The sequence below is a fragment of the Strongylocentrotus purpuratus genome, unplaced genomic scaffold (assembly GCF_000002235.5).
Source record: "Strongylocentrotus purpuratus isolate Spur 01 unplaced genomic scaffold, Spur_5.0 spur5_scaffold_6, whole genome shotgun sequence".
NCBI classification, from domain to species: Eukaryota; Metazoa; Echinodermata; class Echinoidea; order Camarodonta; family Strongylocentrotidae; genus Strongylocentrotus; species Strongylocentrotus purpuratus.
Genome location: NW_022145612.1, coordinates 47381800 through 47407634, shown reverse-complemented (window position 1 = coordinate 47407634; position 25835 = coordinate 47381800). Strand labels below are relative to the sequence as shown.

The 25835-nt window shown below is 38.1% G+C and overlaps 2 protein-coding genes across 4 annotated transcripts in view; one reads left to right on the top strand and one right to left on the bottom strand.

Moving 5' to 3' along the window:
* The window catches only part of LOC590611 (ubiquitin-like modifier-activating enzyme 1), a 30099-nt gene extending 14673 nt beyond the window's left edge, over positions 1–15426 (top strand). For 2 of the 3 annotated variants that reach the window (XM_011674098.2, XM_030972970.1), the window contains exons 11-24: positions 78–185; positions 1516–1596; positions 2163–2318; positions 3063–3228; positions 3692–3953; positions 5684–5732; positions 6109–6255; positions 6613–6687; positions 7798–7933; positions 8566–8711; positions 9421–9513; positions 10832–11023; positions 11605–11798; positions 12633–12768. In XM_011674098.2, coding sequence (XP_011672400.2) covers positions 78–185; positions 1516–1596; positions 2163–2318; positions 3063–3228; positions 3692–3953; positions 5684–5732; positions 6109–6255; positions 6613–6687; positions 7798–7933; positions 8566–8711; positions 9421–9513; positions 10832–11023; positions 11605–11798; positions 12633–12768 — 1941 coding nt within the window. Of the gene's footprint in view, positions 1–77; positions 186–1515; positions 1597–2162; positions 2319–3062; positions 3229–3691; positions 3954–5683; positions 5733–6108; positions 6256–6612; positions 6688–7797; positions 7934–8565; positions 8712–9420; positions 9514–10831; positions 11024–11604; positions 11799–12632 lie in introns of all 3 variants that reach the window. The other variant, XM_790209.5, reaches the window with a different exon arrangement.
* Positions 15427–15927: 501 nt separating this feature from the next.
* The window catches only part of LOC100888904, a 17487-nt gene continuing 7579 nt past the window's right edge, over positions 15928–25835 (bottom strand). Inside the window, exons 2-6 of the mRNA XM_030972971.1 lie at positions 21339–21498; positions 19996–20190; positions 19395–19630; positions 17491–18378; positions 15928–17205 (exon numbers count right to left, since the gene is read on the bottom strand). Of these exons, the coding sequence (XP_030828831.1) occupies positions 16451–17205; positions 17491–18378; positions 19395–19630; positions 19996–20190; positions 21339–21475 (2211 nt within the window). The 5' untranslated portion in view covers positions 21476–21498 and the 3' untranslated portion in view covers positions 15928–16450. The remainder of the gene's footprint in view (positions 17206–17490; positions 18379–19394; positions 19631–19995; positions 20191–21338; positions 21499–25835) is intronic.

The window sequence follows — 25835 nt, the reverse complement described above, 5'->3', positions numbered from 1 at the left end:
TGTCTCTCTCCCTTTCTCACTCTTTTAAAGTGGATGAATACTTTATATTTAGTCTAATATGTTCTCTTCTCTCATAGGCTTGCAGTGGTAAATTCAACCCCATCAAGCAGTGGGTCTACTTTGATGCACTAGAGTGCCTCCCAGAAGATGAGAGCGCAACACCAACGGAAGCTAGCTGTCAACCGGTGAGTTTATAAACTCACATGGTTTTACATACAGTGAAACCTATGTATAAAGACCACCTGAAGAGATAAAGAAATTCTCTCTTGATAAGCAGATGGTCTTTATATTCAGGTTCCTTTAGTACACTTTCCAATTAGAAAAACTGTTCAAGGGGGACACAAGAAATTGTGGTTTTTACAGAGAGGTGGTAGCTAAAGCAGGATTGACTGTACTTTTTTAAAAGATGAATATCTCAGTCTTGGTAATTAGTGGGTTCAATCAGTCTTCATACATTGGCTGCAACAACATTTGATCTGGGCTTCGTTTTTTCAAAGATACCCTGATCCTGTTCCTGTTCATCGAAAGTCTGATGAACACGAAAATTTGCATGTTTGTAGATATTTACGTAAGGAACAAGATGGTATAATTATTTTTTTCCTAATATACAAATTTTTGTCGTTATAGCCTAATTAATTATGCAAAATGCTAATTTTATGCATTTTACAGAAAACTCTACATATTTGTCTGTAGACTTGTGAAGAATGTTGAAAATGTATTGAATAAATATTTCCTTCGTGTCAAATTCATGAGGTTACATTATTTTTATGATATTTGAAAATGTGTAGATTAATTTGCATAAATTATGAATAGGCATTCATGAATATCAAATCTGGAAATATACAGGGAACTAAAATCATAACAAAAATTGTCAGACTCCACTTTTTGAATGTTAATTGAAACTCTTTATTCATATGAAACTTCTTTTCTAACACAAACTAGTTATTTTGATGTAATTAATAATGATAATTTATGCAAATTTGATGCAATTTTCAAATATTTATTTTCTTTTTTATTTTATTTCTTTTTATTTCTTATTTTATCTATTGTTTTATTTCTAATGTATTCTTTTGTTCTGGAATACATCAAGTTACTTTGAGAAACATATGAAAGCAATTTGATATCAATTCATATCTCCATATTAGGAAGAAATACATCTAAACCTGTATTCACATTTCTGCTTGTACATGAATATATGCAATTAGAGCATACTTTTTATGACATGCGCATACTAATTGTTATGTAACACCTTACAGGTATATCCGATTTCGACGAAAATGGTATCAAAATGTGCGTAAGACTTGAGGGGAAAAAAGTCATGAAACGACAATTCAAAATTCCAAGCAGTTGCGGCACAATCTCCAAAAATGTCGAGGAAAGGGGCCTCCCAGGCCCCCCCCCCCCCCAGTACAGTAAGGGTTAACCATTTATTTACATATCTTATTGCATAAATATGAAAGAAAAATAGCATAACTTACATTCAATCCTTTCCTATCACCCTGTTTCTAATTTCAGACAAATAGCAGGTACGACTCCCAAACCGCTGTTTTAGGAGCAGATTTTCAGAAGAAGATGGCAGCACAAAAATATTTCATGGTAAATGAAATAAGAAAATAAAATAGATTGGCATAGTGATTGTATGAATGAACTCATAGGTTCAGATGTACTTAAATGCGAAATAAGAAAGAAAAAAACAATTGTTCTTATATTTGGCTTACCATAACCAGTATCATTGTGAAACTCACCATTAATTCATTTGACTATTATGTGAAGTGTGTTTCTAGTTCATTAAAAAAATACATTCAATATACAACGGTATGTTTTTAGTCAGCTACATATTTTTAAGCTTGCAAACACTCTACACTTGTCACATTTCTTGTGAGTTATGATGTGAATTCTTCCAGAGGTACAAGATATTTTAAGTCGGCAAACACTAAACACTCATTGCATCTAATGATGTGCATGATGTCAAGTTATTCAAGATGTTCACTCCTTCTGGGACCTGTTTCACAAAGCCTTGTTTCAATGACAAATGACAAATATCAGTGACAAATCTGCTGATAACCAATCGGAAGCAAGGATTTCAGTAGCTTGTAACAAAAACTGTCATTTGTCACTGATAAGTTTTGTGAAACACCCCCTGTTCTCTGTGTGTATCTCAGGTTGGTGCAGGAGCCATAGGGTGTGAACTGCTGAAGAACTTTGCCATGATGGGTCTAGGAAGCGCACCAGAAGGAAAGATCTACGTCACAGACATGGATATCATAGAGAAGTCCAACCTGAATAGACAGTTCCTTTTCAGACCACATGATGTACAGGTAGAATTCAACTTTCATTTGTGCTCTTGCAAGTGCTGTTCAGAGATAATGCAGTAAGCAATTTTAACAAAGGAATGGCAGGAGGCATTATATTTTAGGTAATCTGGGAACTTTAACTATCGATATCACACAAAAACAAAGCCATAGGGATGGTGGTGCTTAGAACCACAAGATCAGTGTTGTCTTTTTCCAAAATGTCCCAATATCAAATGTTTTATGCCTTCTGAAGACCATGATGTGACTAGTTAAACATTATGGACAGATACGAGGCTAACATTCACGTCACAAATGTTTTCTCTTTACATGTGTGAAAGAATTCAATGTTAGATAATAACCATAGGAAGCCAATCTTGTCAAATTTTGGGCAAATAGGTCAACGGTCACAGAGGTCAATTGCTGTATTTCTAGATATAGAATTGTACGATAGATCATGTTTAAAGTACCCCAAGTGAAATCTTTCTTGATAAGATTTGGTGTTAAATAAATTTCATAATATTGCACCTGAAATTCATCTCCCATGCCTGTTCTCTGGAGACGTTTCTCTTTCTCTCTCTCTCTCTCTCTCTCTCTCTCTCGTATATTTCTATTTTCCAGTTATACAGTGCCCCATATTTGCATTTATAACGTTGATTGTTGCTGTGCTGGTGCAGTATCTGTTTAGATTAAGAATTAATAGTTACACTAGGAAGAAACTTTTGTTTTTGATCTAACTTTTAAAAAAAAAAACGCTCTCACATATTTCAGAAACCCAAGTCAGACACCGCAGCCAAAGCAGCGAAAGAAATGAACCCTGAAATCAACATCATACCACACCTGAACCGAGTTGGACCAGAGACAGAGAACGTCTATGATGATGACTTCTTTCAATCTTTGACTGGAGTGGCTAATGCTCTGGACAATGTGGATGCACGTAAGTCATTCATCCTTCATAGATTACTTCCTGTGTTTTGTGCCAAAGGCGATGTGATATTTGCGGTATTTTTTATAAATCCTTATCCTTCAGTAATTTCCTTCTAAATATGCTGCTTCAGCAACCCCATTTGTTGGAGTGATGCAAGATTCCTGTATATTGTACACTTTCACCTTGTGTTGCTGATTCAAATAATCCCTTGTGCCTCTGAGTTATTCTTCCTTGATGTATTGTTTCCTGTGGAATTAGGTAGTTGTGCAAGGGATGATGTGACATTTCTGAATATGACAAAAGTCCTGTTAACTTTGTGTGACTTCCTTCTAATTTTACTGTACAATCAACCTCTTAAACACTAGTTGATTCCCCATGACAAGCTTTTCAGCACAATGCGTAATATACCATTGCACATCTCTCTTGAACTGTGCTACATGAGAGGTAACTTGATCTTGATTTCCCTTTTCAGGTATGTACATGGACAGACGCTGCGTCTACTACCGCAAGTCCCTGCTGGAGTCGGGTACCCTGGGCACCAAAGGCAACGTCCAGGTGGTCTTACCGTTCCTGACAGAATCCTACTCCTCCTCCCAGGACCCCCCTGAGAAGTCCATCCCGATCTGTACCCTGAAGAACTTCCCCAATGCCATCGAGCACACCATCCAGTGGGCCAGGGATATGTTTGAGGGACTGTTCAGGAACCCTGCCGAGAATGCAGCTCAGTATGGAACGTAAGTTGTTCTACTCTTCCAGCTTGGATCTTGTGTTCTCTCAGAATAATCACACAAGAAGAGCAGTGTGAAATGAGCTTACAAGTATGCATAATATAACAATGCTTTATTATACAGTCAAACCTGCTTAAGTGACCACCTGTTCACAAAGACCACATTTTTTGTTTTCCTTGTAAATGGATTCTCATTGAAACATGTACTAAAGGAACCTGTCTACAAAGACCACTTTTTGTGTTTCTCTTGGGTGGTCGGTATAGACAGGTTTGACTGTACCATTGAACATTGCATCTTTGTTAACCCTACGTTAACTGGGGGGGGGGGGTCAATTTGACCCCCCCCCTGTAGAAATTTCGCGACTACTCCGAAACCGCGGCAGATATAAAATTTTCCTCTCATGACTTTTTACTTTTGAGTGTTACGCATCTTTTAAAACGATTTTTTTGAAAATCGGACCTACGGTTACAAGGTCGCGTGACCTTTTATCTTTGCATGTCAGCCCGAAAATCGCTCATTTTCGTGATTTGTGTACAAAACATGTAAAAGTCATTTTTCCTAAAATAGATAAAACATTGGTTATTCAGTCTTGTTTAAAGTTTAGATGTTTGTTTTGGGGTCAAAATAGTTGAATTGTAGTTATAAATGAAATAAAACAACAAAAACAATAAAATACATAAGTTAAAAAAACAATGAAATACATAAGAAATTATAAAAACACAAGAGATAACATAAGGAATAACCTGGCTCTTCCAATTTTTTGTGTTGTATTATTATTCCAAATGGTCTAATAAATATATGTAGTGAAAAAGAATACTTAAATATGAATAATCTATGATTTATGGGCCGAAATGTGAATTTTATGACCTTATTTGCATAAATTACCATAAATATGCAAATGAGTGAATTTTTCAAAAATTTGAAATTACCATAGTATTCTATACACTTCACTTAACATGCATGCAAATATTCGCGGCGATCGGCGGTGAAACGGCCGAGATCTTAGGGGGGGGGGGGGTCAAATTGACCCCCCCTCAGTAAAAACCTGGTCTGAAATAGCCCAGTTAAAATAGGGTTAACCCTGCCGCTACAATCATTCCACGTTTGATCCCTAGTTGTATTGAGCACCTTTATCGTTTGACTGCATTGTTCAATGAATGTAGCCATGGTTGAAAGATGTGCAAGATTAATCCTGGAGACTTTGCTGAGACTGCATCTCTCTCTGTAGCTTTCTCTTCATACACTCCAGGACATTCACATACAGTCAGACCTATTTATTTGGCTTCCTTTGTGTCATTTATCCCTCTCAAAGCTGTATACATACATTTTTGTATGAAATACAGTCTAATCTGTCTATAATGGCTTCTCAGTAGAAGCAAATAAAATGGTGATTATAGGAAGGTAAATTTTCTCGACGGATTCTACAACACACACATCTTCCTCTCAGGAGATGTAAATGACCACTATCTACATGACAGGCAGGTTTGATTGTACATGCTTTCAATCACTGTTTGCTTCATGTTCAATTGCTCTGTGATATAAATCATTCCACATTTTGTGGTTTGGCTCAATAAATTTTGATTCAGAGCCTTACATAATATGCCACATGAGAAGAAAGGGCAGGAATGTTTGCACACATGGCATCCACATTTGTTTTGTGACTATAATGTTTCATTCAATGTGACAGGAGAAGGATTGGCCTTGTATCTTATGAAATGAATGTATTTTCTTTCCAGTGATCCCAAATTTATGGAAAGGACTCTTAAGATGCCTGGCTGTCAACCAGTAAGTGTTATTAATTTTGTTTCTTGTTTTCTTGGTTTAAATTAGGATTTGTTCACATATCTTCCATTCACAAAGTTACTACTTCTAGTTAAGTACATTGTGATGAGAGGAAGTAGAAGTTGTATTGTAACATTGTTTTTTAAACGAATGCTGTTATATTTAGTCTTGTTAAAGCTTAAAAATTGTATTTAGTATTTGAAAAGATTACTACTGCCATTTCTGACGAGTCATGATATAGCTAGCCACTACAACTGTCTTGACTTTTACTTGCCATTGGCCACAAGGTAAGTGCTTCTATATTACATTTAATGAGCTGTGTTATTTCATGAAAGTGTGTCTGAACACATATCCACCTGTATCTCTCTCATCCATCTAGATTGAAGTTCTAGAACTGTTAAAGAGAGCCTTGATAGACGATAGACCCAAGAGCCTAGAGGATTGTATATCATGGACCAGGCATCATTTTGAGAGTCAGTTCGTCAACCAGATCAAACAACTTCTCTTCAACTTTCCTGCAGATCAGGTGAGAAACACATTTCTTCCAGTAATTGTCCCTGGTTTCATGGCTTCTGCAAATAGACATATTATATTTTTGAGTTTAGAGGACAAAAGATAGCAAATTCTGAAGTCTTAGTCTACAGACAATCCTTTTGCCATTGAAGCCTGTCTTTTGCAGAAATTATAATTTGTTTCTTTTCATTAAAAAAAATGCAAAAATATAAATTATATTTATAAGACAGAAAGTCCATGACTTAATGTATATATCAGTAAAGAAGAACATATCATCTATTGCACGTTTTAGCCTAAGTTTAATATGTGTACTTTCTTATTACCCATGTATGATATTCCATCTGACTTTGATTTTTTTTCTCTCTTGCAGACAACCAGTTCAGGAGCACCATTTTGGTCAGGTCCTAAGAGGTGTCCACATCCACTCTTGTTTAATCCCGATAATGTAAGCTCTTTACCATCTCATTCTTATTTCATCTAATTATAAATGCTAACACAAATAGCATCTATTCTTTTGAGGGGCTGCTCAGGCATTCACATAATCATGAAATATTAAAGCCTATCTGCACTAGTTTGGCCATGAGGGATTAGACCTCCCTGCATGGTCATTGACAGGTGGTATTTTACTTAGATATTGTCTCCAGTAAATAAAAGTATAAAATGCAATGCAAAGTGTTGAGTATCTTGACATGGCATTCTAACCTTGTCTTGAAAATTGATCTTTGGGATATTAAACTCTCATGGCCATGTTCAATTACCAATGCAACACTACTCTTGTGTGTTGGTACACATGGCTGGAGAAACATTAGTAAAAAAAAAAAAAAGTCTAAAATGCGATTTGAATAAGAGATAAGTAAACATCTTAGCTAGCCATTTACTCAGTAATTTTTTTTTTTACTTATTCTAAGTATTGAATTGAATACCGGCCCAGGGCCCCGTTGCACAAAACTTACCATTGATGGTAACTATCATAAAAACCTTGGATTTTAATTGGCTGTTGAGCCTTGTTACCATGGTAGTTGCCATTGATAGCAAAGTTACCATCAATGGTAAGTTTTATGCAACGGGGCCCTGGTCTTGTTTGATGAGGAAGTGTAAGTGATTGAAAGGATAAACTTTTATTCATAAGGATTACAATCAGGAAACTCTGAAACAGGTAACCCTGGAAGAGGTTTTGCACGTAGAATAGTGGGATTATTTTGGTGTTGTCATGCCATTTTATTGATTCTAGGACAATACTCCAAAACTAGAAAAACTGTTTTTTGAGAGTAACTTCTATTATGAAGGTAGTTTTAGGAGGATACCAAGGAGGACCCCTCCTCCTGCAAACTTTGCTGCTCATTTCAAACTACCGTGCTTTCTTTTCTTTAACCTCGTGTTAGCCTGGAAAAAAAATTATGTTAGAGACAAAGATGAGAAATTAAAAAATACATTAGAAATTGTGGTCAGTTTTCTCGAACAAGCTTGGATCATATTTATCATGAATACATTTGAAAATTGCTCTAATGAATATTAATTAACCTGTTTTGTAAATTGTTTATTATTTTGTAATCAGGATATGCATCTGAGCTATATAGTATCTACCAGTAACCTACTAGCAGCCGTCTATGGTCTGGAGGGTAACCGAGATGACAGCTACTTCAGGAAGGTCTTGCAATCCATAGATGTACCGGTCTTCACTCCTAAAGCAGGTCAGTTTGCCTACTTGGAAGGGTTGAGAAGGGCTCTAATTATGCTCTTCCACCCCACCCGGGTACTTTAATTTTAATATCTGTCTGCCAATGCAGTAGTATATCACGTTTGTACCATCCTGATTGGAAATAAATATCCCATTGTTAGTTACTGCTGTATTAGAGTTCCTCAGACAAGGATCTTAAAGTCATGTTTTTTCTAAAGATCCTGGTATGAGCACACCTGCAAATATATTTGTTGCCAGTAAGATAATAAATATGAATTGAAATGTCATTAAAGGTTAGACATATGTTCAAGAGAAAAGAGTGACAGCATTATTTTTACATAGCCCCATTCATACCCTCTTGTGGGGTATGTAGATGTTCATATTGCAGCATTGGTTTTACATAGTCCCACTCATCATCTGTAGTTTGTAGATATGCAGATGACAGCATTGTTTTATGTAGTATATGATATTCTTTTGTGGTATGGTGGTGTAATGATTGCAGCATTGGTTTTACGCAGTCCCACTTATATTCTTTTACGCAGTCCTACTTATATTCTTTTATGCAGTCCCACTTATATTCTTTTACACAGTCCCACTTATATTCTTTTATGCAGTCCCACTTATGTTCTTTTATGTTATATATAGGTGTGAAGATTGCAGTGAATGATGCAGAAGCTCAAGCGGCTGCTGAAGCCAATGCCGATGATGCTCGTCTCAGAGAGATTGTAGACTCTCTGCCAACCCCCGAGCAGCTCAAGCAGATCACCATTAAACCACTAGACTTTGAAAAGGTATGGAGGACTTTTATTATTATTATTATTATTATTATTATTTATCAGCAAAACAAAGTGTATACAAAAGAATTACATAGAAGAACAAATCTTACAAAATAAAGGATGAAAATCATTTAAAAAACATTATCGTGATTCCCATGAGCATTTACAAGTTGCCAAGAATGGTGCAGGCAAAATAAATCACAGAAACCATGAAGGTCCCCCATTCCGAGGGGGACTGCCATCTTTGTATCATTTTTACAATAGGATGCATCTCTGCATGCTTTTCATGATGTAATGTTGTAAAGTAACACTGTAGATTTGAAGGAGTAATGGTACACATCGACTGGTGCCCCGTTTCATCAAATTTCTATAACAACTTTTCTCTCAGCCAATCAAATGCAAGGATTTCAGTAGCTTAAAACTGTTATAGTGACTTGTAATTGATAACAAGTTTAATGAATTGGGGCCCGATCTGTTTGTTGGCTCTTTGATTTTTCCATACAATCCCCCGTGTTTGAATCCAAGTCGTGCCTTGCAGATGGTGACATTTTTGTGTCATGGAGATACACAGTGCAGCTATTAGAAAACTAAATTGATATGGTTTTATGTATGTACATAGTTACAGAAATGTCCTTTTTAACCTGTGGCTCGTAACAACATCTGTAAAGGTTTGCTTGAGAAGTATATATCGATTCAAATTGATGCATTTACTCTTCGTAAACAGGATGATGACACCAACTTTCACATGGACTTCATCGTGGCAACATCAAATCTGAGAGCTGAGAACTATGGAATCTCGCCTTCTGATAAACATAAGGTAAGCATGCCAGCATGTTATAGGCACATGGGCAAGAGCACATACATCCAGTACCATTGGTATTAAGTGGTAGGTTCCATGTATGATATATTTTGTTGTTGTTTGTTTTCACAAATTTTGTTTCTTCTTCAAATAAGTAAAATCACTGCAGTACTGGAGATGACAAGATTAAATTGTTATCTATTAAAATACTAAGTATACCTGAAGATAGCATCATGGGGGTATTCATACAAGAGTTGATAAGACAAAACATCACGCAAAATTATGTTAATTATGGAAATTGATGTTCATCATCCATATAGAATAGGAAATGAACAACTACTATCTTTCCTATTTCTTAATGCTTGCTCTCCCCTTTTCACTCGCATGAGCCCTAGTTGTATTGAGCACCTTATCGTTTGACTGCATTGTTCAATGAATGTAGCCATGGTTGAAAGATGTGCAAGATTAATCCTGGAGACTTTGCTGAGACTGCATCTCTCTCTGTAGCTTTCTCTTCATACACTCCAGGACATTCACATACAGTCAGACCTGTCTATAGAGGCCTCTCAAGGGGATACAGAAAAAAGTGGCCACTATAGACAGGTGGTCTCGAAGACAGACTTTGACTGTACTTTGTTACTTGTTAATGATAAACTTGAGTTCTGGTAAAAAAAAAGAAAATGAATTCTCACAGAATCTAACGAAACTTACACTGAATGTTCAAGATTACAAATAAATGTCATGTGCCAAACAATTTTGGAAGAAAATGTATACTGGCTGAGTAATGAGCATAGAAAGATAAGGAAATCAGGGTAGTACCAGCCCGACACCATGTGTGTTGTCCCATATACATCTTTCTGTGTAAGTGCTTGTTACTTTACCAAGACTCTGCCAAATTTATGATGATTTTGATGACCCCAGAACCTTGCATTACACACCATTACTTACATGCTATATGATCAACTTTTCTGATCCATTCCACACCTTTTCTTTCACAATGCAATTGCATTACCAGAACTCATCTTTAAGAACTATCCCTTCCTGGTTTATTTTTCTCTTTTATCACTGTCAAAGCTATTAAACATTTTCTAATGAAATACATTAAAACCTGTCTATAATGGCTACTTAGTGGAAGCAAATAACATGGCGATTGCAGACAGGTGACTTATCTAGACGGTAAATGACCTCTGTGTACAGGGCAGGCAGGTTTGATTGTATGAGTATTCAAAAGAGGAACATGATCTGTCTTTATATCCTCATCAATGCTTTAAATCACTGTTTGCTGGATGTTAAATTGCTCTGTGATATAAACTGTAACTTTTGTCAACACCCCTAGACCAAGAAGATAGCCGGTAAGATCATCCCAGCCATCGCCACCACCACCTCTGTGGTTGCCGGCCTCGTCTGCCTGGAACTCATCAAGCTCGTCAACCAGAACAAGAAGATGGAGTCCTACAAGAATGGTTTCATTAACCTTGCTTTGCCCTTCTTTGGTTTCTCAGAGCCCATTGCACCAAGCAAGATGAAGGTGAGTCAGTGTGATGAGAGCATATCTTACGTCCCTGGGATAGGATGTTAAATGGAGGCCTCTTGTGAAGAAGAGTAATTGCCCAATGACTGCAATTTAATTACTCTGTAGTAAAAATTAACCACTCAAAATGTGCAGAAATTATTTCTCTTGAACATTGTGGGATTTTCTTAGGCATGTATTTGCATATTGCAATGCACATTAATAATGACATAGTTTTGCTCAAATCATAGTAATGTTTGTGAATACTGTATAGTATCAAATGCTGCATTTCAATTAATAATAATTGTTAAAAGATGTTTGGAAACACAAGCAGAACAGTGTTATGCTTATTTGAATCTTCAGACTTGGAAATTGCCAATATGTTCACTTCTCGTCAGAACTGAATATCCTACTTTTGTTTGTCGCATTTGATAAAAGATTTTTGGCTGATTTTTATTCTGTATATATGATGGTATCGTATACATCCAATTCATAATCATTACCGTATCAAATATTGCATCCTTAGACATCTTACTTTGTGTGTTTCATGAGTGTCTAATTAGCTTTGTTCTCATCACAAAACTTTTTTTGATCTCCAGTATTACGACACTGAGTTCTCGCTGTGGGATCGCTTTGAAGTGAACGTGTCAGACAAAGAGATGACCCTGAAGGGATTCCTTGATCACTTCCAGAATGATCATAAGCTAGAGATCACCATGTTATCACAAGGAGTATGCATGCTCTACTCGTTCTTCATGCCGGCTGCTAAACTCAAAGAAAGGCTGCCCATCAAGTAAGTCAAAAGCTTGTGAAGAGAAGATCTTGGAATGAATGCATCTTTTATTCTATAGGGCATACTTAAGTCTGTACAGTGTCTAGGAAAGTTGAAGAACCACATTTTTGGTAATTTGAAATGTATTTCTCAGAAATGATTATTGATTTGTATGACTTGTAGAAATTTATCAGAATCATCAATACATTTATGTGGTTGGTATAAATTAATGCATTAGTGAAATTTGGTAATTTGCATTAAAAAGAAACTTTTAATGCCTATGATAAATCAGCAAGGCTGCGTCAAACAAAATTCTTATTATTAAATATATTTCATTTCATCCTTGTAATATCGCTATCGTTAATGAGTGGAAATATTTATGCCGTTGTCACCTGGACCTTAAAGATGAAGTTGAGTTCTGGTCATGCAATTGCATCCTGAAAGAAACGTTGTGGAATCGATCGGAAAAGTTTGATCTTCTACCATTTAAGTATTGGTGTGTACTGCAAGGTTCTGGAATCATCAAAATGATAGCAAATTTGGCCCAGTATTGGTCAAGTAACAAGCAATGTACACAGAAAGATGTATATGGGACTACACGAACATGTGGCATAAAAATCTGTCCCAATTTTTATGATGTTAATGCCATTTTTAGAATATTAAGGCATTTGAAGTGCCATGCTTTTCAGGGAACATTTTTTATCTAATGTTCTTCCACACTTGCATAAAACAATGACAACGCTCACAAATTATTTTTCACCTCTTTCCGGAACTCAACCTTCTCTTTAAGAGTGATCATGTATCAATTATAATCCCCATGTGCTTCAATCTGCTTTCATCATCACCCCCATCTAGGATGTCCGAGGTGGTGACCAAGGTCTCCAAGAAGAAGATCCCTAAGCACGTCAAGAGCCTGGTCTTTGAGCTATGCTGCAATGACACTGAAGGAGAAGATGTAGAGGTGCCCTACGTCAGATACACCTTCCGCTGAATCAATCCACCCACTGTCCATCCCCAGCTGTCCTCAATGTCTACTCCAGGTAGGAACTCATGGACTCAACGCTACGTCCAACACCAGAATTTGATTTGGAAAAGAGACATCCGTAAAAAAGGAACTTTCATCTATCGAGATCCCTCTTGTAAAGACTCCTGTTTGTTTAGGTATTCAAAGCAGTGCTCAATCCTTGTACTTGTTTAGATATCTTGTATATTCTGCTACGTGCCAGGAGGATGTTTACTCTTATACTTTCACTTACGGGTTTATGCCCTAACGATATCGTTTATCAGTCCTGGAATTCAGTAGATCATTTTGTGATATTAGAAACAATGAAAATGGCTGTTTGCAGAAATATTGAATGGTGTTTGTGAGCAGTCATTTTCTTTCGTGTAACCAGGGATCAAAATGATGTAAAAATTTGGCTCTGCTCTTGGAGAACACTTGTTCAAAGTGATAACATTGAAATTTGACAGTTTTGATTATTTGTTATGCTAGATATATCCCGTTTTGTTTTAGTTGAAAACAGGTATATTGCTATCCAGAGCTTTACAACATATAAAGATGGTTGTTAGTAGATAGCTTTCATATCTGAATTCCGATTAAGCCTGAAATTATTTTATTTTAAATACATGTATGACATGGTGAAGAAGAAATGAATTAATTCATACCTGGAGTAGACATTAAAGATATAACATGTTCTGAGAGAGCCAACATGTAGATAGATAAACATTCTACCAGTAATCATAAATAATAAGCTGTATATTTAGAGATGGCATGAACAGTTTTTTTTTTTTAGTTCCTCAGATAATGGTTTTTGTTATCAATGTTAGATGTAATTTGCTCGCTGTGGAGCTGGAGTAGAAGAAATGGAAGTTTTGTTTGTATGTGTCACATTCGTTGCCTGATAACATCAAGCGATCGATGTATCAATTGAGTCATGTGAGTAACATGCAAGTTCCCACAATGCCATTCTATAAATTCTAGTGTTTCAATGTAACTCGAAGTTTGGGTAATGACTGAAAGCCTACTAACAACTTAAACGGGATAGGTGGATGGAGTATTCTGAATGCCCATCATTAGTAAGCAATTTACAAATTATGATGGTGTGAAACATTATCTTTTTGAATGAGCTGCTCCAATTGTATTTGTTTTGTTTAAATTTGTGAATAATTTCCACTTTAAATCTAGAAAGTTAAACAAAATCCAGGACTAATGTTTTATATCATATTAGAATGTGCACAAGATACCACAAGAAATGTAATTTGATTATTGATGGAATATATCAAAAATTTACAAGTTGATTATGCAAATGATTATTTATGCAGCGTAGGTGTGCGCATATCAAACGACCGCTTTTTTAGATGATGCCACAAGTTGGATATCATCTTAATGAATACCAGTATCAATATTCATGTAATAAACAAGTTGCAAAGGTAATTGTCGTCATGCCGATAGATACAATCAATCAAATATCACATATTGAAAATACCTATCCAAACAGACTCAATATTATGAATATGTCATCTGTCTAAACTTCATGTTTTTTGAAAAACATAAAGAAAATTTGCTATATAATATAAGCTATCCTGATGTAATCAGTTATGGAGTAAAGTAATAATGTATTTAAGGTCCTTTTTTTGATGGATTTTTGTTCTTTTGATGTGTGTATTGTATGAGTTACCATTACAGAAACTCTTTTTTTTTTCCTTTGGGATCCGGAGTTCTTCGTGTATTAGTTATTTATTGCATAAAACCGGTATCCAGTGGTGATTAAATTCCCAGATTCATAGCGTATTCTCTGGTTGACTAATCCTCTAATTCACACTTTCCACAGAGGTTGATCTCTCCGGGAAGCTCATTAAAGGGAAAGTCCACCTGGATATTAAGTTTGTTTTAATAGAAGCTGAAAATGAAAGGATCAGGTCAGTGAAATTATATTTAGGGTGCATGCATGACTGGAAATTTTCTTTAGGGCAAAAATAGAAATTTCTGAAGTTTTATGCTTCTATTAAAACAGACTTACGGTAATATCTAGGTGAATTTCTCCTTTAATTTGTCTCCCCATTTTATTATTGGTTTAAAATCTTTGTTAGTCACCAATGTAATGGTAAATATGAAGGAAATTGTAATACAACATTCTTTCAGGTTGTAGGTGTCAATGCCTAGAATCTTCCAAACACTAGAAAGTTTTAGGTTTTATGTTCAGAAAATTTTCTGTATGTAAAAAAAAAAAAATTAAGATAAAAGGTTTCACTGTGGTATGGAGAGGGTGATGTTCATGAGTGTAGTCATCATTCATAGCTTGCAGAAGACACCAAATGTTATCATCATCACCACCACCAAACTTGATTTTTCTTTTCACCCAGTCCCAAGCACAAAACAGCTCGTTGTTTCCCACATGTAAATTTGTGCCTTAATTAAACACCAACCTCTTTGGTTCTCTTGCTTAACACTTTATGTTATGTTATTCCTTATGGAGCCATAGCAAGAAAACCCAAAGACTCAATCGTGTTCCAAGATCTACCAGCACACATGGGCTGTGTATGCTTTTTGTGAATTTAATTACTCATGTTGTACATTATGCTAGATATACAGCTTTTTTTGTTGTCTTGTTTGTATTGTCATGATGAATAAAAGTCTCTGTGGAATGCATATCTTGACTGTGTAGTTTCATATATTTGCTAGGTAACCTGAATCCTGTCTATTTATAAAGAATTATGATTGATCTAAATCTTAATCTTGTGAGTGAGCGAGCGAAGCAAGTAAGCAAAAACATGGACGATATATAAAAATGACATCCACTGTGTGTAGGCCTATCCTTGAATGGAGTAATGAAAGCTGGCAATTAGTTTACACTGAGAAATTCATTTTGCATACGTTACATCCCAGGTCAAACATATGCCGTAAGAGTGAGTACAAGTAGTCCATCCAAATCAAGAACGCATTCAGATTTTTGATAATTTTTTCAATATATTTATGTCAAAAAAACAATCACAACCATCCCCCCCCCCCAAGATTTTCGCATCCCTAGCTCTGTCTCTTTCTCTCTGTCTCTCTATCTCTATCTCCCGCTTTAAATTTTGCTGCAAAAGATCAAGGTATTTTTCTTTCACTGTTTCGTGAAAATCAAAGATCAACAATAAACATAAAATATAAATTTTAAGTCTTTATTTAAAAAAATGACTAGAGTGCTCTCTCAATAATACATTTATGTTTGCTCTCGTTCTCGACACACATTAACTGCACCAATAACGTCTCGTAAACTTAAAGCTTACCATACTTGATGCTCGTTGCACACAAGACGTCTTTTGCTTGACTCGATATCTCAATCTAATACAATCTAAGTGATGCTTCCTAGCTAGGGTATATGACAACTAATATGCCGCGTTTTAAACTTTCAGCTCCCGCTCAAAAACTACCTCCCGGACAATTAGACCTTATGGCAAAAACTTTACGCCCTGAATGTGAGACAGTAGTTTAATTTGTTATTGTTAGAATAGTGAATTGTCCCCTTACAATGCCAAGCTTTCTTTTAATGTTGAGCTCTTTCGATTCCTGAGGAAGCGCAAACAGCAAAGGTGTCATACGTGTCCAAGTTGCACGTAAGATTCTGAATTTCGAACGGATCAAGGTGCAGGCGCACTGCAAGTGGTGCGCTGGTGATCTCCAGAAAATATTACTTTTCATCCTGGAGCTCTGTCTCTTTTTTCTGTACCATCATGCTATCAGCCTTGGCTCTTTCTTGACGGACCTTCTCTCGCATGAGCTCTATTTCTACCTCTTGTTTAATTCTCGTCAACTCCATCTGCTGCCTTGCTGTTTGCAGCTCCACCTCCAGGAGCTCTCGCCGACACTTAGCCGCTCCTGCCTCCTCTTTGACTTTCTCCACCTCGTAGAAGAGCAGATCCATTCCTGCCTTCCTCTCCTCATCGGCCAAATCGTACCAATCTCCATCTTCGTTCGGATGTTCACCAAGTTCAAAGGAATGAGAAGGATCTCCGGTTTCGTCATGCTGGTCATCGACGTCATCATTCAGCTCCTTGGCATCATTTTTTTCAGTTTCCACTGGGATGAAACTGACATCATTGTCTTCCTCCATAACCTCATCATCGTCGACGTAATGCAGATCTTTCTCCAGCTTTTTATCCTCATTTTGGTCACATAACGTTGATCTGGGGTTGGCAAGGACAACCTTATCTCTGTTTTGTTTTTTGGACCGATTCTCATCTGTTTCCAAAGATTCCCCTTGCTTCTTTGTACTAGACTGTAGGGAGACATCACCATTGCTTTCAGCAACTGTTTCTGTTTGTGTAGCTACGTTGATGATGACTTTGGTAGCCTCTTTGGTGATGTTTCTTGTCTTATTTTGGGGTTTGGTTCTTTCAGTTCTAGTTACTGTTTCCACAGAGGAATTTATTTCATGAACCTCATCTGTAGGATTAAAAATGTAGAAGCATTTTACATTAAGCCAAACATTAGGTTCCAATGAATGTAAAATTAGTAAGAAGTATTGGTTTATATGCAAAAACAGTAAAATACAGCGGCATAAGTACACGTAATATCACAAAAACCAAAACACAATAATCTAAATTATGCTAGAATACAGATGTGTAATAAGTTTTTAGACCGAACAGCAAGCTACATTTTCATTCCAAATACACATGTTACATTGGTAATGATCTGTTAAAAGAAGGGAGAATCACTAATCACACATACCTTCTGTTTTGATAATTAGCTGAATTTCTTCGATGTCACTGTCGTTTGTTGCTTCACTTTCCTTGGGTCTTGATTCATCACTAATACTTTTGACGTTTGATATGACCGGTCCTACTGATTCAAGAACATTCTCAAGGTCATCCAGACTCTCAATGGACCTCACTTGGGTAACCGTCTGGTAAGTAATAGGTGATGCATTGGCTGTTGATTCCTGAGGTAGCAACCGTTCTGCAACAGTAACCGATGCAATCCCGGGATTGTCCTCTGCGTGCAGATGTTGCAATGATACACCTAAACCAGGTGCGTCGTCATGAGTGTTGTACTGGGTTCGAGTGGCATCCGACCTCATTTCGACGGTCTTCCCCAAGAACTCCCCGACGGTCAATCGCTGCGGCATGGGAGGTGAGAACTGTTCCATCTGTGACAGGATGGTGCCTGGCTGCATGGCCATCGGCTGCGATCTATTGGAGCTCTGTGCAAGGTTCTGCACCACTGTTAGCATCTGTTGTTGACCCTGAATGTGTGATGGAGAGATGTCACGCTGAATGTTACCACTATGTTGATCTGCCGATCTTGCATCGTGCATCAGATATCCCTGACTCGTCCTCAACTCAGGCAATCTCTGGACCTCACTGGATTGTGGTACCACGTCTGCAGATCGGTGTAGTTGTACAGGCCGCGGCTGTGTTTGTCGGTTGATTGGCGGATCTCTTCTGCCCTGTACTCTAAGGTACTGATGTTCAGTGTTACCTACTCCAGACTGTAAATGGTAGTTGGAGAAATCCTGAGCCGACTTTGCAACTCCATATTCCCTTTGTTGTACTACGTCTCGATTGTATCCTTCATGCTGTTGCATGCGCTGCCTTGACTTTTTGATCTTCAGTTGAGCTGAGAAAATAAAACGGGCGAGACAATAAAGACATTGATTGTTAACTTGAGGTTTAGAAAAGTGGTGCCCATTTCAAATGTAAACTTATTCACCCTCTACCACCCCCACCCCCCCCCCCCCCAAAAAAAAAACCAACAACACAAAAACACTTACAACTTAATTGATAACTAAAAAGTTACTATTGCATCAACATTATTCAAAAGTTAAAGATTCACATGTCATTAATTACTAAGTATGATAACAATGTATAGAACAGGCCTTCTCAACTAGTTTATTAGAAGCGCCAAAGCAAAAATGAATTGAGGTTGAAGTGCCAACCTGTATGTTTGGTGACTGTGTTATGAGGGAGCGTAGCGACCGAGCCGATACCGGGTGGGGTCCAGGGGGCGAATCCCCCGGAAGCTAGTGGATTTTAGGGCTTTTTTGAGGCCCAGATGTGGCATTTTTAACACCTTTTTGTTCCATAAAACATCAATCATAATTTCATATTGATGTGAATTAATTAGTACAATTCCTGGCTAAAATCTACACTGGAAGTTAATTTATATGTAGTTATTTTGGTGCAATAAACACGGAAAATGTCAAAATGAAGTGCAAATCAAGCAAACAAAATGGCTTGCTTACATTTTGGGCTCAACTTCGACTTCGACTTATTGATTTTTCGGAGTTTTTTTATTTTAAAATAAATTGTTTTAATGTTGTTCTTTCTTTAATTTTTAATTTTTAATTTGTATTATTTTTTTGGAACAGCCGCGCGCCACTCTGACTGACCGCAAGCGCCACCAGTGGCGCGCGCGCTGCCAGTTGAGAAGGCCTGGTATAGAACTTGTAGGTTTCTGCCCCACCCATATTTAAGGGATGTTGTTCCAAGCAGTATCTATTCTAAGCGGATCAAATAGAGCAAGAATAAATAAATGTTTGAATTTGAAAAAAATCTTGATCGGTACCGATAGATAATTCATAGAAGCCATTTCCAACATATCTGCCCTGAATATTTAAACAGAAATATACGTACTAGACGTGTTCACCCGGCTCAAATTGGATTTTCGGCTGGCAAAAGACCGACTGTTGAGGGTGTTTGGAGTGCCTGTGTTTCTGAGTCTGATTGCCACAGTCTGTCTCGCCTTGGAAAAGCTCCGAGAGGGTGGCCTAACAGAAGAGCATTCTAGTCCCAGTTGCCGTCTCTGTGCCATGGAGAATTGCGAACGTGCCTTCATGTTCATCCAACATTTACGGAGTTGCGCGGGGTCTCTATAGCAATGGAAAAATAATCAAGGAAAACGATCAGGAAAAACAATCGGGGAAAATGCAGTTCCAAACAAATCTTGCTGATCAAAACTCTATTATAGAAACGCTTTTATCCACACCTGCGTGCAAGCACACACACACACACACACACCTACACTGAAACTTTAGGAAAGTGCCCAACACCTGCCTTTATCTAGTTTTACCATCATCAATTTTAACTTTGCCACCTACCTTTAACGGAACTTGGGATGACTGTTATACTTGTCAGCACACACACACCCACACACCCACACTGAAACTTCAGGAAAGTGCACAACACCTGCCTTTATCTAGTCTTAACATCATTAAAATTTAACTTCGCCACCTACCTATGACGGAACCCAGGATGACTGTTGTACTTGTCAGTAATCAACTGCCATGCTTCTGTTGGAGTCAGGTTCGAGTAGCGCCACCTAGTGTCCTTCGAATTCCTGCGATCCAAGACACCCCTGTACTCAGTGATGAGAGACACCAGGACATCGCGCTCCTCCTGGCGAAAATTCGTCCTTTTTAGAATGTTTGATCTGAAAGTAGTAAAGAAAATAACAGTTATCACCACTTTGGAACTTATCATGACAAACCAAGCGAGGTTGAGATTAACTAACGGTTCTTCTGATAGATATACGAGTCAATCAGTGTATTTAACTTTTTGCAGCACTCAGTTAATAGTATGCTTTAAAGCCTGTCTGCACTAGTTTGGCCAGGAGGGATTAGACCACCCAGCGTGGTCACTGACAGGTGGTTATCTCATCAAATCAGCTCTCAATTAACATAAGAAAAAGGGGATCATGGGGGACCAGCGGTCACCGATTAGGCATCGTTTGCTATATAGAGGGCGCAAGTAGCTATATAAGTAGTGTAGTGGGGCTTTAAAAGATCAGAATATGAAGTATTTCAATATGTATTATGTCAAAGACAAAGTAGGCCAAGCAAATTTATCCTAATCGAGCACATTACTGCACATGACAGTCTTTATTACCATTTAAAGGTAAAGACCAGTATTGGAAACGCCCCAATTTCAAAAAATGAAATGGAAGCTCTCATTACCAATCATGTGAAAGAATGTTTTGACTAGTACATGATGATAAAAAATTTGCCGGGAAACCGCCTACTAATTCATATATTTGGTAAATTTGTTTCTCTCATGGTCTGTGAGAGATATAGGGTAGTCCCATATACATCTTTCTGTGTATAGTGCTTGTAACTTTACGAAGAATGGGCCAAATTTCTTATCATTTTGATGATTCCAGAACCTTGCAGATGCTAGATGCTAGATGATCAACTTTTTCTGATCGATTCCACAACGTTTCTTTCACAATGCAATCGCATGACCATAATAGGTCTTTACCTATAACTCTCGTTTCCTAATATCATAATAAGATGTAAACATTGCAGCAATCATTATCAAGATATCTTTGCATGCAAATATGTATTTATTCAAATGTACAGAGGAGATTGTGTAGGGCTGTAAGATGTGGGGCATATTTTATGAATGAATATACCAGTGATAGGTTTTGGAAAAAACGTGGTGACTTCTTTTTTTTCCTTCATGTAAAAGCAGTTGAGGAGGTACTAGTAATCTGTAACTTTGTCTCGGGAGGAGCTAGGGGGAATGGCTAGAATATTGTAAGTACCATTTTATTTTCTGTATAATATAAAGTCAGAATTTTACTTGTTCTTGGAGACATCTAGATCAACCAGCTGGTACGAGATACCACTGCCACTGCTCGATTGGAGCACTTCTGGTTCTTGTAGTGGATCAATGAGGCCTTGCTGAGTCATGTTGATTAGATCCGGGTTCAAATTCATCCACTTTTACACCACAGCTAACTCTGGAGAAGAGCAAGAGAACATCGGGAAAAATAAATAACCGTATAGTAATATACCCCTAATGATAAACTATAAGAACAAAATGTGCCTCCGACTCATTTAAATCATATCAAAACATTGACAGGTGTGGCCATCATAAACTATACAATTGCTGATGTTTGACTGTAGAAGACATAGTTAATCCGCGGAGGATCGGGTGAGGGGTTGAAACGGCTGCGGCCCCCTAGAATGATGCATGAAAGGCAAGTTTTTGAATGGGGAAACCGGCCCTCAGTCCCTTCGCCCTCTTTCCTATAAAATGAAAAGACCGGTAGAATTCTTGGAATTAGCTCTGTCAATGACTTACTTGGGCCTAATTCTTCAAGAGGTCAAATCTCATGGGCCCAATGGAGCGACATTCCTGGACAGGCTCTTGGCCTATAGACAGGCGCGGATCCAGGATTTTCCAATAGGGGGGGGGGGGGGGGGGGGGGGGGGGGGGGGGGGGGGGGGGGGGGGGGGGGGCGGAAATTTGAAAATTGCGCAGACCGTTTTTTCAAGGTCATTTTAGAAGCACCATACCGGTACAATTTTTGACATTTATCTCTGGGGGCGGGGGGGGGGGGGGTTATAGCCTCTTGCCCGAAAAAAGTAATTTTCTGGTTTCACAATTCGGCTAGTGAGCGAAGCGAGCGAGCAACAATTTGAGCGTAATATGTATTTGTGAAAGTGTTATTTATCACCAAAATAAACGAGAAAAGATATCAAAAACTCATATTCGGGCAGCTCGCTGTCCCGCCCCCCCCCCCCCCCCCCCCCAATATGCGCGAAACGCGGAAGCTTTGACCTTTCATTAATTATTAGAGAAATAGACGATTTGTTGTACAATTCTGGACTCGTCTGATTTCAGTTTACCCCCTCCCGCGCGAAGCGCGGAAGCTTTGACGTTTCATTAAATTATTAGAGAAAGAAGACGATTCGTTGTAACATTCTCGATTCTTAATCCTTGTTTGAAGGCAGTTCCCCCCCCCCCTCTCGCGCGAAGCGTGGAAGCTTTGACATTTCATTAAATTATTAGAGAAAGAAGACGATTCGTGACTCTTAATCCATGTTTGAATGCAGTTTCCCCCACCCCCTCTCGCGCGAAGCGTGGAAGCTTTGACGTTTCATTTAATATCAGAGAAAGAAGACGATTCGTTGTATACCATTCTCGACTCTTAATCCTTGTCTGAATACACCAGTTTACAGTTGTGTGCGCCATTTTAAACAAGGCCAATGACCTAGAGGTCATGTATTTAAGCGTAAATTAAGATTGCGCCCATGCAAATTATGATGATCACTGCCTGCGCGCTGCGTTGTGCGCGCATATCATCATTTGCATTGGTGCAATCTTAATTTACGCATAAATACCAGAGGTCAGAGGTCATTGGCCCCGGAACAGGGCCAATTTGGCCCTGTTCCGGGGCCAATGACCCGAGGTCAACTGTCTGCTCATGCGCACTGATACAACTGTAAACTGGTGTATTCAGTTTCCCCCTCGCCCGTGCGAAGCGCGGAAGCTTTGCCCTTTCATTAATTATTAAAGAAAGAAGATTTGTTGTACCATTCTCGACTCTTATTACTTGACTGAATTCAGCCCCCTCCTGCGCTTTGCACGTAAGCTTAACGTTTCATTTAATTATAAGAAAAGAAGATGATTCGTTGTTCCGTTCTCGACTCTTAATCCTTGTCTGAATTGAGTTCCCGCCCCTACTCCCGCGCGAAGCGCGGAAGCTTTGACGTTTCATTAAATTATAAGAGAAAGGGAGACGATTCTTTGTACCATTCTCGACTCTTAATCCTTGTCTGAATTCAGTTTCCCCCTGCCCGCGCGTAGCGCGTAAGCTTTGACGTTTCATTAAATTATTAGAGAAAGAAGACGATTCGTGACTCTTAATCCTTGTTTGAATGCAGTTTCCCCCGTGGAAGCGTGGAAGCTTTGACGTTTCATTAAATTATTAGAGAAAGAAGATGATTCGTTTTACCATTCTTGACTCCCAATGCTTGTCTGAATTCAGTTGCCCCCCTCCTGAGCGATGCGCGGAAGTTTTGACATTTCATTTAATTATTAGATAAAGAAGACGATTCGTGGTACTGTTCTCGACTTGTCAGAATTTCACAAAATGTTTCTTTGTCTGCTCCTTTTTCGTCCTATGTCCTCTTAGTGCCCCTACCGCCCCTAGCTACGCGCCTGCTTTAAAGGAAAAATGAAACAATCATGATTGTGATAGCACACAATTAGGTAAGTAGAAATGAAAGGGAAAAAAGATCTTTACACCAACCATGGATAAATCACGGCCGGGAGCGTCATAGTTTTGTGTTATCGGGCGAGGGCCGCACGTGGGCCAGGGAGGAACCAAAGTGCGCCAAAACTAAATTTGGGTGATTTATTGTTTCATTTTTTTTCTTGCCCAGTTGAAAGGTAATACATAGAGGAGTACCTCAGTGAAATATTTAATTCCGGTATGCACATTAAGGGTATAAATTTACTACTTCAAACAGCAAAATCCTACATATTCACAGTTTTAGTGCAAAAGTGACTTTTTAAAAAAATCTTTCAATTCAACATGAAGTTTTTAAGTTATTGATATGAAATTGCTCTCACATATTCCTGATAGTTCATTTCGTTGAATGAATGGGTTAAAATTAATAGAAACCCAATTTTCATGATATATTATAAGGTAATTCACCGAAATGGACTAATTGTCCATGTTTTTTTTATAAATCCAGAAGAAATGTTTAGATCTCCGCGGTGTACCGCTTAAATTTTAATACCACCATTTTATCTGATGTCTAAGCTTCAAGTTGATACCAAATTTGGCTGCCCGATCTTGCCCGCTGTTATGTTAGAGCCGATTTTCCTTGCCACATTGCCCCGAAAAATGTGGGTTTTTGGGTCCGCGGGGTGAATCATGAAGGATTCATGGTCATAAATCACGGCGCGAGGGGGCGCGTAACACTTGTTCTGACACCGCGGACCAAAATAAACACATTTTCGGGGCAATGTTGCAAGGAAAACGGCTCTAACATAATAACGGGCAGAATCGGGCAGCCAAATCTGGTATCAACTTAAAGCTTAGACATTAGAGAAAATGTTGGTAATAAAATTTAAGCGAAAATCCCTGGAAATCCAAACATTTCCTCTGGATTCATAAAAAACAAATCCCCAAACATGAGTTTTGGCGCACTTTGGTTCCTCCCTGGCCCACTGTGGGCCGGGGCGTAGCGACCAAGCGAGATTTTGCAATGTTGAATGCTGAAATTATGCATTCTAGAAAATCCCTAAGCCCAATATGTGCGTTCTTTCCTTTATATTTCTTTTTAGCTATCTTTATAAATTTCCTGGGGGACGTGTCCCCCTATCGGGCCAAGGATTGCCGCCCCTGTCCATGATTACTACCAACATGAGTTCAATACAAGCACAAGCGATTTGGTATGAGCTGAATCCGAATGAAGGGCAAAATTAAGAGTTGTGAAGCGGCCCTACCGTAAGACATCCAAAATATTGTGCCCTTTTTCAAATTTCTCACTAAAGAGTGATGACCGCAGGGGCTGTTCTTAACGTTTAACTTTGAATCCGCGGCTCGAGATTTTAAGCGGCCGGTGTCATCATATGTAGGACTTCTAAAAACAAGATTATCATACAGATGGCCCCCACATTGAGCTCTGAACCCAACAATTTTGAAATTTGAGCGTGGGCCTCAACATATACAAACCCTAAAGAATTATATTCATGACCGCCTATGAACAAAATAGTTTGGGAACCTGCATATGTGCGGGGGCTCCACACTAACTTTTTTGTCATAAGGAGTCTATACATTTTTGGGGGTTTGTCTACATACGGCACTTGTTTTTATTTTTAGAGGGGAGGGGGGGGGGGGGGGGTCATCTTTAACCTATTCCTAATTTATACTACCATCTGTTTTGTAGTTAACCTTGAATAAATTGATACAACTTTTTCAACCAGATAATGCAAAACATTTTTATTTACCTCTTATTAGTCTAATATATTTGTGGTCCCAAGAGGTTTCGACTTGTGCAAGGTTACCTGTACATTTAACGTGTTAAATTGTAAGACTTAGGTCCGGAATAAGAGTCAGTGACGAGCTCCGAGGGGAGGGGGGGGGGGTCAAAAGGGCACATCATGCATTTTCTGAATTGTATTGTAAGAAAGAGAGAGAGAGAGAAAGAGAAAGAGAGAAAGAGAAAGATAGAGAGAAATAGAGTGAGAGAGAAAGAATAAGAGATCATGGTCAAGGATTTAAATTCAATTTTTCTTTAAAATTGTAAACCTGGTGTTAATGAAACTATCTGATATGTC